The sequence below is a fragment of the Geotrypetes seraphini genome, chromosome 14 (assembly GCF_902459505.1).
Source record: "Geotrypetes seraphini chromosome 14, aGeoSer1.1, whole genome shotgun sequence".
Classification (NCBI taxonomy): domain Eukaryota; kingdom Metazoa; phylum Chordata; class Amphibia; order Gymnophiona; family Dermophiidae; genus Geotrypetes; species Geotrypetes seraphini.
This window is the reverse complement of record NC_047097.1, coordinates 46,159,685-46,171,971: the sequence shown is the minus strand read 5'-3', so window position 1 is coordinate 46,171,971 and position 12,287 is coordinate 46,159,685. Positions and strand designations below refer to the sequence as shown.

The window sequence follows — 12,287 nt, the reverse complement described above, 5'->3', positions numbered from 1 at the left end:
TGACCTAATACAGATGGCATTATTGCAAATGATTTAATCTTGAATCCCAAATCTCTTAAAACGATCCTGAATTAGCATTAAAAATCTGTAAAGCAATCAAACAATGTCAGAAATTCTATGAAAGACTTAAGCCCTCTTTTACAAAGTGATTACGACAGCAGCCTGTGATAATCGCACTAAAGCCCATTGGGAATTAGTTGGCTTTGATGCCATTGCCATTGTAAAAGGAGGGGGTTAGACATTGCATGTTCTCTTACTCCACTGGTAGGCTATTATTTATTTTGTTCATCAGAATGCTTGTCCGAATTTTATAATGAAAAATGACTGGCTACTTGCTTTGGTATTTCATCACTCTGAGTGTGATGAGGCTTGGATTTAAGTTTTTCTGCTAAAGTATTTTTAATATAAAATTTTAAAATTACAGAGGTGATAACTACATAAAATGTTGTAAAACCCTAATTAAAAATATTTCTTTTTGTTATAATGGCAGTAGCCATAACTTATCCCAGGACAAACAGGCAGCCTATTCTCACATATGGGGTGACGTCATCGACGGAGCCCCGATGCGGAAGCCTTGCAAGCAGACTTGCTTGTAGAAACTAGAAGTTTCAAGTCAGCCGCACCGCGCATGCGCGAGTGCCTTCCCGCCCAGCACAGGGCGCGTCTCCTCAGTTTTCTGTGGAGCCGAGAAGTCCCTCTTTGACTCTCTACGTTCAACTTACTTCGTGCCTTCTCGCACCGCGGTTTGTGTTATTTTTCTTCACGAATCGCTGTATTTAGTTTATTTCTTTTATTTCTCATTTAAAAAAAAAATTATTTCATCCGTTCAGCTGCTGGGGCAGGCCGCTCGGCCGCAGCCCAGGGGCTTCGACCTTGCAGCGGCTGTTTTTCCTCCTATGTCCCGGCCAACAACAGGCTTCAAGAAGTGTAGCAAGTGACGGCGTGCGATTTCTCTTACGGACCCACACAGTAAGTGCCTCAAGTGCCTTGGGCCAGACCATCACCCGAAGTCGTGCGAGCGCTGTGCTATTCTTCAACCTCGAGCCCTTAAACGTCTTCTGCTTTCAGTGGAGAAGTTCTTCGGGATGGATTCGACCACTTCCTCGACTCCGAAGCCGACCTTGGTCTCACCTTCGACCGAGGTTCCTCCTTCCTCCACTGCTTTGACCTCGAGCCTCATCAGACCTTCTTTGTTTGCAGCGGCTCTTTTCTTGACGACGTCTGCTGTATCTTCCCCTGTATCCTCAGGTCAAAAAGTTCCAGCGGTGGTGCCTAAGACTTCCAAGTCGAAGCACATTTCCACTGCCTGTGTGGAACCTCCAGCCAAAGCACGTGGTCCGGTTTCAGACACGGATCCATCCTTGCCGGCTTCTTTCCAGACCATGTTAGAGCAGCAATTCATTCAATTCCTCACTAATATGGGACCGAAGCTTGGTACTCTAATCCAGCCTGGGCATTCTGCAGACTCCCGCGAGGTCGAGCCTCTTCCTATACCTCAGACTGAGACTACACACTCTATGCAGGGAGCAGAGTCTCTGCAAGTGTCTGGTCTGGCATCTATGCACGTAAAGCAAGGAGCAGATTCTTTGCAAGTGCCTTGACAGGAATCCTCACACTCCATAAAAGGAGCAGAGTCTTTGGGGGTACATCAAGATTTCTTCATCAAGCCTCTGGAGCTTCAATCCACAGCTTCCAGCCCCATCCATTCCTTGGTGCCATCGACTGCTTCTATCTCCGGGGCGAAGTCTCCTCGAATTTCAAGATCTGTTTCCAAGCACCGTTCTCACCGACGTTCGAGGCCTTCATCGAGGCATACTTCCAGGCATAGCTCTTCTTCCAAAGAGTGTCCTTCTTCAACTAAGCCTCGATCTACACCTTCCAGTTCTAATAGACCACCGACTCCTCGATCGAGGTCTCCACTTCCAAACCTCGATGACTCAGCAGCTTCGATTGCTTCCTCCAAGTCTCCCTATTCTTTTGATGCCTTTTTTCCGGCCGAAGCTTCATCTTCGACCCAGGCTGCCTCGACCTCGAGTCCTTCTCGAGGCAAGGCATTGGCGGATCAGCTATCTTTCTCCTCTTTTCTTCGTCAGATGGCTATCGACTTGGACCTTCCATTGGATGCTGATTCTAAATACTCTAAGGCAGGGGTAGGGAACTCCGGTCCTCGAGAGCCGTATTCCAATCGGGTTTTCAGGATTTCCCCAATGAATATGCATTGAAAGCAGTGCATGCAAATAGATCTCATGCATATTCATTGGGGGAAATCCTGAAAACCCGACTGGAATACGGCTCTCGAGGACCAGAGTTCCCTACCCCTGATCTAAGGAGTATCTCAAAGTCACGCATCTTCCTCAATCTCTGGCAGAGTCACTTAAGCTTCGTTTTCACAAGCTTTTGTCTTAGACTTTTACCAGATGCCTGGAGACTCCTTATGCAATTCCAGCTGTTCCAGGCAAATTGGACTCTAGATATAAAACTCTCCATTGCAAAGGATTTGAGAATTCACAATTATCTCAACAATCCCTTCTTGTAGAGTCATCCTTGAAGAGGTCCCATCCTTCCAAGGTTTATGCTACCGTTCCTCCTGGAAGGGAAGGGAAAACTATGGACAAATTCGGACGTCGCATCTATCAAAATGCCATGATGCCCTCTAAAGTCCTTAATTACAATTTTAATTTTAGAACTTATTTTGAGTTCCTCATTGCTCTTTTGCCTAAATTTATCAGTTATTTAGATACTCAAAAGCACTTAAAATTTCAAGAAGTTATAGCTTCTCTATCACAACTCAGATTACATCTACTTCAGTCTTCTTATGAGGCCTTTGAGTTGTCTGCCAGGGCGGCTGCTTGTTCTGTAGCAGTGTGCCGCCTTGCTTGGCTTTGTACCATTGACCTGGACCCTAATCTTCAGGACCGCATGGCTATTATTCCTTGTGCAGGCAATGACCTCTGTGATGAATCTATTGAGGCAGCCACCAAGAAATTGTCTGAGCATGAAAAATTCTATTGTCAGACCTAAGCCAAAGCCAGCTCCTTCCAAGCCTGCAGGCCCTTCTCCTATTTATCAGAGGCATTTTGCTCCAAGAGCGGCTCCTTACACTCGCCCTCCTCTTAAGAAACAGCAGAATTGGAAGCAACAGAAACCTCAACCTTCTGCTGCACCTACGCAGCCTTTTTGACTGTTTAAAACAGAGCATAACCTCCACCGTTCTGTCTCTGTCCTATCTTCCCCCTATTGGAGGTCGTCTCCATCATTTTTACCACCGATGGGAGACAATCACATTCGACCTCTGGGTGCTGTCCATCATCAGGGAAGGATACTCTCTTCATTTCTCTCAAGTTCCACCAGAGCTTCATCCAAGAGAGTATCCTTCCAGTCCATCCCAGACAGCCCTTCTTCTTCAGGAAGCTCAAGCTCTGCTTCATCTCCATGCCATCGAACCAGTTCCTTTGAAACAGCAGAACAGGGGTTTTTATTCCCATTACTTCCTTGTTCCGAAGAAGACGGGCGATCTGCGGCCCATTCTAGATCTCAGGGCTCTCAACAAATTTTTAGTCTAAGAAAATTTTGCATGTTATCCCTGGCATCCCTTTATCCTCTCCTAGATCAGAACGACTGGTTATGGTCTCTGGATCTCAAGGAGGCTTATACTCATATTCCCATTCATCCGGCCTCCTGCCAATATCTCAGATTTTGGGTGGGGAATCTGCATTATCAATATAGAGTGCTGCCCTTTGGCCTGGCTTCATCTCCCAGAGTGTTCACCAAGTGCCTGGTAGTGGTAGCCGCAGCTCTCAGAAACCATGGTCTTCAGGTATTTCCCTACCTGGACAACTGGCTCATCAAAGATTCAACATCTCAAGGGGTTATTATAGCGACCCAACGGACTACATGGTTCCTACAGAGTTTGGGATTCAAAATCAACTTTCCCAAATCCCAACTTCAACCCTCTCAGAATCTACAATTCATCAGAGCTGTTGTGGATACTATCTAACTCAGAGCATTCCTTCCGCAACAACATCTGGAAGCCCTCCTTCAACTCTGTCATACAGTGTCTCTCCGCTCCTCCATATCAGCGAGACATATGATGGTACTCCTGGGTCACATGGCCTCCACAGTACACGCGACTCCTTTTGCCAGACTTCACCTCAAAATTCCTCCGTGGACCCTGGCATCTCAGTGGACGCAGGTTTGCGACCCGCTTTCTCGACAAATTGCAGTCACTCCTTCATTGAGACAATCTCTCCGCTGGTGGATGCTCTCTTCCAATCTCTCCAGAAGCTTGCTGTTTCGAACGCCCCCTCATCGGAAGGTCCTCGCAACAGATTCCTCAACCTATGCTTGGGGTGCTCATCTTGATGGTCTCCATACTCAAGGCCACTGGACCAGTACGGATCATCAGTGTCACATCAATCTGTTGGAACTCAGAGTGATTTTCAAGGCTCTCAAAGCTTTTCAACATCTTCTTCAAGATCAGGTAGTCCTCATTCGGACAGACAACCAAGTCGCCATGTATTATGTCAATAAACAGGGAGGGACGGGATGTTCCTCCCCTTGTCAAGAAGCTCTGAAGGTTTGGGACTGGGCAATCCGCCACAACATCTTCCTCAAAGCTTACTACATCAAAGGGGCAAAAAATTGCTTGGCGGACAACTTGAGTCATCTTCTGCAACCTCAAGAATGAGCACTCCATTCCTCGCCTCTTCATCACATTTTTTTCACAGTGAGGAACGCCTCAGATAGATCTCTTTGCAGCTCCCCACAACCACAAACTGCCTCAGTTCTGCTCCAGGATCTATTCTCCTCATTGCCTCGAGGCAGATGCTTTTCTTCTGGAATGGACGAATCTCTTCCTGTATGCATTCCTTCCATTCCCTCTCATTCTCAAGACTCTTGTCAAGTTAAAGAACAACCATGCCACCATGATTCTGATTGCTCCTCAGTGGCCGAGACAACCTTGGTACTCCCTTCTACTTCAACTCAGCAGCAGGGAGCCATACCTTCTACCAGTTTTTCCATCTCTGCTTACACAGAGTCAGGAATCTCTGCTTCATCCCAACCTGCAGTCTCTACACCTGACATCTTGGTACCTCTCAACATAACTCCTCTTCAGTTTTCTCAATCTGTAAGAGACATTTTAGAGGCTTCTAGGAAGCCTACCACTAGATAATGCTATCACCAAAAATGTACTAGATTTTCTACGTGGTGTTTTTCTCACGATAAGGAGCATCAACATTCCTCCTTGTCTTCTGTTTTAGACTACCTTTTGCACTTATCCACCTCTGGCCTCAAGTCTACATCGATCCGAATCCATCTTAGTGCAATTGCTCCTTTCCATCAGCCTATTGAAGGAAAATCCCTTTCTGCTCATCTGGTGGTTTCCAGATTCATGAAACGACTTTTCAATGTCAAACCTCCTCTCAAACCGCCTCCTGTGGTTTGGGACCTCAAAGTTGTTCTTGCTCAATTGATGAAGCCTCCATTTGAACCAATGTCTACGGCTCATCTGAAGTATCTCACTTGGAACGTGGTGTTTCTCATTGCCCTCACTTCTGCTCGAAGAGTCAGTGAGCTGCAAGCTTTAGTTGCTGAAACACCTTTCACTGTGTTCCATCATGACAAGGTAGTTCTACGTACTCATCCTAAATTCCTACCTAAAGTGGTTTTGGAATTTCATCTCAACCAATCCATTGTTCTTCCAGTGTTCTTTCCAAAGCCTCATTCTCATCCTGGAGAATCAGCTCTTCATACTCTGGACTGTAAACGTGCTTTGGCCTTCTATTTGGAACGCACCAAACCACACAGAACTGCTCCTCAACTTTTTGTCTCCTTCGATCCAAATAAGTTGGGAAATCCTATCTCTAAGCGTACCATCTCCAACTGAATGGCTGCTTGTATCTCCTTCTGCTATGCCCAGGCTGGATTACCTTTACAGAGTAGAGTCATAGCCCATAAGGTCAGAGCAATGGCAGTTTCAGTAGCTTTCCTCAGATCTACACCTATTGAGGAAATTTGCAAGGCTGCTACTTGGTCCTCGGTTCATACTTTCACTTCTCACTATTGTCTGCATGTTTTCTCCAGACGGAATGGCCATTTTGGCCAGACAGTATTACAAAATTTATTCTCCTAAACTGCCAACTCTCCCACCATCCCATTCTGGTTAGCTTGGAGGTCACCCATATGTGAGAATAGGCTGCCTGCTTGTCCTGGGATAATGTTATTTAACTATTAAATAGGCTAAATGGCAAGCAATTAATTAAGGTTCAAAAAGTCTCTCTTGCCATAAACAATCAGAAATACAAAGAACTCCTTAATGATGTTTGCACACCGGGGATATCTCAGAACGCTAATCAACCATTAACTTATATTGACATTGGTTAATTTAATTTAAACTTATTTTTCTGTTTATCGGTTTACTTGATTTTTATTATTCATTGTATCTTCCATTCTTCTTATCATATTTTTAAAACATTTCTTTTTAACTTTTCAACCCTTAATATTCATAAAGGAACTTAGCTTGAGTGCAGCTTTTGTTCAGCTACATAGTTGCACTGCTTCCCATCTACGTGTTTCGGTTCTTCTTCAGGACGGAGTTAGTGCTGCAACTTTTATGTTCCACCATTACGTTTGTCCCGTGACTATTTTGACAATTAAAAATTTAAATTAAACTAAATTAGTGTCAATATAAGTTAATGGTTGAGGTATAATAAAGAGCGGCTAAGAGCTTTTACACACACAGGGGAATTCAGTGAGGAGTGCTGCTACACTGACAGGAAACTATCGGAGTAGTGTTCTGAGATATCCCCAGTGTGCAAACATCATTAAGGAGTTCTTTGTATGTCCTGGGATAAAGCACAGTTACTTACCGTAACAGGTGTTATCCAGGGACAGCAGGCAGCTATTCTCACAACCCACCTACCTCCCCTGGTTGGCTTCTCTGCTAGCTATCTGAACTGAGGAGACGCGCCCTGTGCTGGGTGGGAAGGCACTCGCGCATGCGCGATGCGGCTGACTCGAAACTTCTAGTTTCTACAAGCAAGTCTGCTTGCGAGGCTTCCACATCGGGGCTCCATCAATGATGTCACCCATATGTGAGAATACCTGCCTGCTGTCTCTGGATAACACCTGTTATGGTAAGTAACTGTGCTATCTCTTTTTTTCACTTTAGGATTTTGAGTACAATGAACGGGTTTATTGTTTTTTGTTTTCCAATATAACCTAAGTATGATAATTCTTAGACATTTACTTTGGATCAATTACAATGGTATATCATTTTTTTATTGATGATATACAGCTGTTGATTAAACAGGCTTATTTAGGTTCATTTTTGTATTGTATGAAGACAAATTTGTTAAATAGTTTCAGGATCTTCTGTAATCATTTGAAAATACAAACTATGATAGTCTGACTGGATTATTATAGGTCTCTGTTAAAATATGTTTGTGCCAAATGTAAATTGATAAATCTCTTGGAAAGAATTTTCATTCCCTAGTATTGCTATTTGCTTAGTCCAAACCTTGCTTTTTCTTGTCAGAATATGAGCGATGCAATGGCCATCCTGCATAAACTACAGACAGGCTTGGATGTGAATGTGAAGTTCACAGGGGTTCAAGTATTTGAATATACCCCTGAATGCATAGTATTTGACCTCCTCGATATACCATTGTACCATGGATGGTTGGTGGACCCTCAGGTAAGGAAATATGTCTGCATGGTGCAATCAGGAATTATGGGAAAAGGAAAGAAGGTACCAAGCTTCAAAGCAAAGCAGAACAAATGAAAAGAGGCACTGGAGAGGTCATAAATCCTTTATTAACAGTTTGAACCAAAGATTAATAACAAGTCTTTTCCAAAGATTGCTAAAACAGGCAAAGTTCCACAAAAGTTTCAAGTTTTATTGTGTTTAATATTCCGACCATCAACATGTATCTGGCCGGTTTACAATGCTAAAAAAAAGAATGAAATAAAAGGTAAAATAATAATTATATATATATGAAGGAGGAGTGAACATTAAAAGACGATAAACAAGAACTTACATGAATTTTAGGGTAATAAGGGGAAGGAAGGGTCAATAAGTAATTATTAATATGAAATTTAAAAGAAAGGGAGGAGGGGGGATAAGACATTAAGGATAGGGTCGCTTCGTTAAAGCGGTTGAGATGATTTTATTGGTTTGGGGAAGGAAGTATTTAGAGGTTATGATATGCAAAGTCCCGACTAGGATCCAAGTTTCTGCGACTCTGTTGCCTTCTTCAGGGCACAATAATGAACTTGCAACGTACTACGAACGGTGCGCGTAAACGCGTCGATGTCTCTACTTCCGCTTCTTTTGGAAGTAGAAACACCGACACGTTTATGTGCACCGTTCGTAGTACTTTGCAAGTTGAAGAAGGCGACTGAGTTGCCAAAACTTAGATCCTAGTCGGGACTTTGCTTTTGTGGAAGTTTGCCTGTTTTAGCAATCTTTATAAAAGACTTTTTATTAATCTTTGGTTCAAACTGTTAATAAAGGATTTGTGACCACAGGTTAGATTTGACCTCTACAGTGCCTCTTTTCGTTTGTTCTGCAGTCAGGAATTTAACAGTATAAATTAAATATTCTAGATTTGTATTTTTAAACTTTTTTACTCCACATTCATGAACAACTCCATGACTTCATATCCAGTATATTACAGTAATCTAAACTAAAGTTATATATTCTGGTTGATACTTAAATGTGCATTAGTAGTTGACTGATATTTTGTGACTGATATTTTGGTGAAAGGAACATTCTCAAAACAAGTTTACTTGTATATCCCTGTTTCCACTTTATCTTTCAGTGTCTATTGCCTATACAGAGAGGGTTAAAATACTGAAGAATGACTTGTCAGTTTGTATTCTTGCCTAGTGTTGGGGAAATTGGTGTTTTGCTATCATGATATGTAAATTGAGTCCTTTTAAATTATGAATTCTTCATCTTGCATTTAAACTCCTTATAGAGAGTAATTTAAAACAGAGAATAGTGACGTTTCTGGAATCCAGTGGATTACAGCAGTGTTTCTCAACTTCTTCAAGCCAAGTACCCCCTAAGTCTAACAAATATCAACCGAGTATCCCCGCCCAAGCTTCGCCCCTGACCCCACCCCATAATAGTACTAATTGTAATGCAATTTCTTCTATTCATTTTTCATATACAGATAACATAATCTTATTAACAATACATAATGATAACCACAAAATTAAAAACCACAAAGCACACCGTACGCAGAGAAAATGTTAATTATCATTTATATGCATTTTTTTCAAACAGGCAGATGACTTTAAAATATGCAATGTCAACTCAGGAACAGCTACAAAATAAAATAGACAAATATAGACAGCAGATATAAATTCTCAAAACTGATGGATTTCGATCACTAAATTGACAGTAAAATCATTTTCCCTACCTTTGTTGTCTTGTGATTTTATTAGTCTCTGGTTGCACTTCCTTCTGACATCCAACATTTCTTTCTTTCTGCCTCCTGCACGCTTCCTCTCTTCTGGACCTCATTCACTTCCCCAACCAGCATCTCTCTCTGTCCCTCCACGAGTCCAACTTTTCTTCCTCTCTCCTTCACCCCCATTGGCAAAATGTCTCCCTCTCTCTCTTTCTCACTGTCCACTGTCACTGTCTTTGTCTCATTCCCTCCCTTGCTGCAAAGGGAGGGGGGGAAAGAGAGAGATTGATCCATGGTACATCTCTACCACCCCTTCTAATGCCACATCCAACATTTCATCCTCTCTCATCCCCCGGATCATGTGCAGCATCTTTCACCATTGCCCACCAGCCGCATGCCCAACATTTCTCCTTCTATCACCCCTCTCCAGCACATGCCGCATCTCTCCCTCCATTCCCTCCACCACTTTGTCCAACATTCCTCCCCCGTGCATCCCTTCCAGTCTTTCCCATTGTTCTCTCCCTGCAACAATATCCAACATTTCTCCCTCTCATCCTTCTCTTCCCTATGCAACTCTACCTCAGTCCTCAACAATTTTTCTCTTTCTTCCTTTCCCAATGTGCACCATTTCTTTCCCTCTCACACACTCGTGCCCAACAATTCTCCCTTTCTGTTCCCCCCCTCCCTTCCTCCATCTACATGCATCTTTTCCCCCTCTTCCTTTTCCCTTCCAGCCATGTGCATCTCCTCTCTCTATTTCCTTCCATTCCACTTTATCCATGTGCACCTTCTTCCTGTCTTCTTTTACTCTTCATCCATGTGCATATCTTCCCTCTCTTCATCCAGGTGCATTTCCTTCTCTTTCTTCTCCATCCCATAAGAAGCATATCCCTTCTCTCCTTCTCCTCCATCCATGTCCAACATTTCTCCACACCCATCCATCCAGCCAACTAGCCTTACCAACTCTCTCCATTTCCTCACATCCCTCAGTCCAACATCGCTCCATCTCTCTTCTCCCCCCCCCCTGCAAGTAAAGCATTTCTCCTCCTCTAATCTTTCTCCTTCTGCCGCCCTACTACTGCCTGACCCGGAATCTGGATTCCACAAAGGCTCAGCACTGGCGCACACTTCAATGAAAAGCCTTCATATCCACGCGCTTGGGAAGGCCCTGTTGGCTTCACCCACTTTGACACATTTGCATTAGAGAGGCGGTACCAACAGGTCCTCACGAACAGAGGCTCTGTATCAGTTAAGCTAGCGCCAGGCTTTGTATAGACTTCGGACTCCCTGACAGACAGCTTGGTGTTGCCCAGGACTGGCTGACCCAGAAGCTAACTTCAGCGATGAAGAGCCCTCCGTCTTCTGCCACCCTTCCGCTTCCTATCAGGGAGTCTATACAAGGCTAGCTTAACTGACGCAGAGCCTTCATGTCAAAGTGGGTAGAGCTGACAGGACCTTCCTGAGCATGTGGACGAGAAGGCTCTTTGGCGGAAAAGAGATGGGAGACCCACTCCTCATACCCCCCACAAGCGGCTCGTATACCCCTAGGGGTATGCGTACTGTGTGTTAAGAAACACTGGATTACAGTCAAACAAATGTGATCAATTTCTTTGATTGAGTGACCAGAAAATTTGATAGAGGAAGTGCGCTAAATATGGTGTCTTTAGATTTTAGCAAAGCCTTTGACAGTGTTTCACACAGGTATCTAATAAATAAACTGAGTGCATTCATTATGGGTCCCAAAGTGACGGACTGAATCAGGATCTGGTTGAGTGGAAGGTGACAAGAGGGTAGTGGTCAATAGAGAGATCGCTCTGAGGAAAGGGATGTTACCAGTGGTGTGCCTCAAGGTTTGGTTCTTGGGATATTCCTTTTAACAATTTTGTAAGCAATATTGCTGAAGGGATGTCAGATAAGATTTGCAGACGATACCAAAATCTGCAATAAAGTAGACACCTCTGATGGTGTGAATAAAATGAGGAAGGATCTAGCAAAGATTGAAGAATGGTCTGAAATTTGGCATCTAAGATTTAATGCAAAGAAAAGCAAGGTCCACAGACTCCTTAAGCATGGTTCTGTCCACCTTTTTATTGCTAATATTTTGAAAGAGCTCAAATTGGATTCTCCACCTTCCACATCTCAGGTTTCGGTCATGGATTGTTCTAATGTGCTGACTTCCTTTTTTCCATCCCATTCACAGCTTCTTGGTCTAGTTACAGAACAATGGGATACCCCTGAATGCTGTTTCCGACTTTCTAAAGCTATGTTTAAGCTTTATCCACTGGCTCCTGATTTTCAGCATGTTTTGAACAGCCTACGGTAGAGTCTTCCATGGTGCAGGTTATCTGGCGCATGGCTCTCCCTAGTGATGGAAGAATGATGTTTAAGGATTCTCAGGATCACAGAGTGGACGTATGTGGACGCTGAAGGAAAATGGGGAGGATGCTGAAGGAACTTATGTGGACGTATGGGCGGGACATATGTCCACATATGTCTGATCGTATGCAGCCCCTCCCTCCCGATTGCCGCCAGATCTATCTTCCTCCCTTCTTTCCCCTTACCTTCATGGTTCATTTTAATTTAATTTGTTCAAGCAGCCTGAACCTGAAGTTGCATGTGTCTGTTAAAGCTTCTCCTCTGATAGAACCAGAAGTTGCGTCATAGGAGAAGCTTCTGCAGACGTATGCGACTTCAGGCTCAGGCTGCTTGAACAAATTAAACTAAAACGCGCCACGAAAGTAAGGGAGAGGGAGAGAGATAGATGTGGCGGTGATCAGGAGGGAGGGGCTGCATGAGATCGGTGACCATGTGCATTCCCTCCCTTAACTGCAGAGACAAGGCCATTCACCGCTCCACGGGGCGGTGGAT

General features: G+C 43.8%; 1 protein-coding gene across 3 annotated transcripts in view; it reads left to right on the top strand.

Moving 5' to 3' along the window:
* The window catches only part of MINDY2 (MINDY lysine 48 deubiquitinase 2), a 257,977-nt gene that overhangs the window by 68,420 nt on the left and 177,270 nt on the right, over positions 1–12,287 (top strand). For 2 of the 3 annotated variants that reach the window (XM_033920683.1, XM_033920682.1), the window contains one exon: positions 7,538–7,696. The exons of the other annotated variant lie outside the window; for it this stretch is intronic. In XM_033920683.1, coding sequence (XP_033776574.1) covers positions 7,538–7,696 — 159 coding nt within the window. The remainder of the gene's footprint in view (positions 1–7,537; positions 7,697–12,287) is intronic. 3 annotated transcript variants of the gene reach the window in all.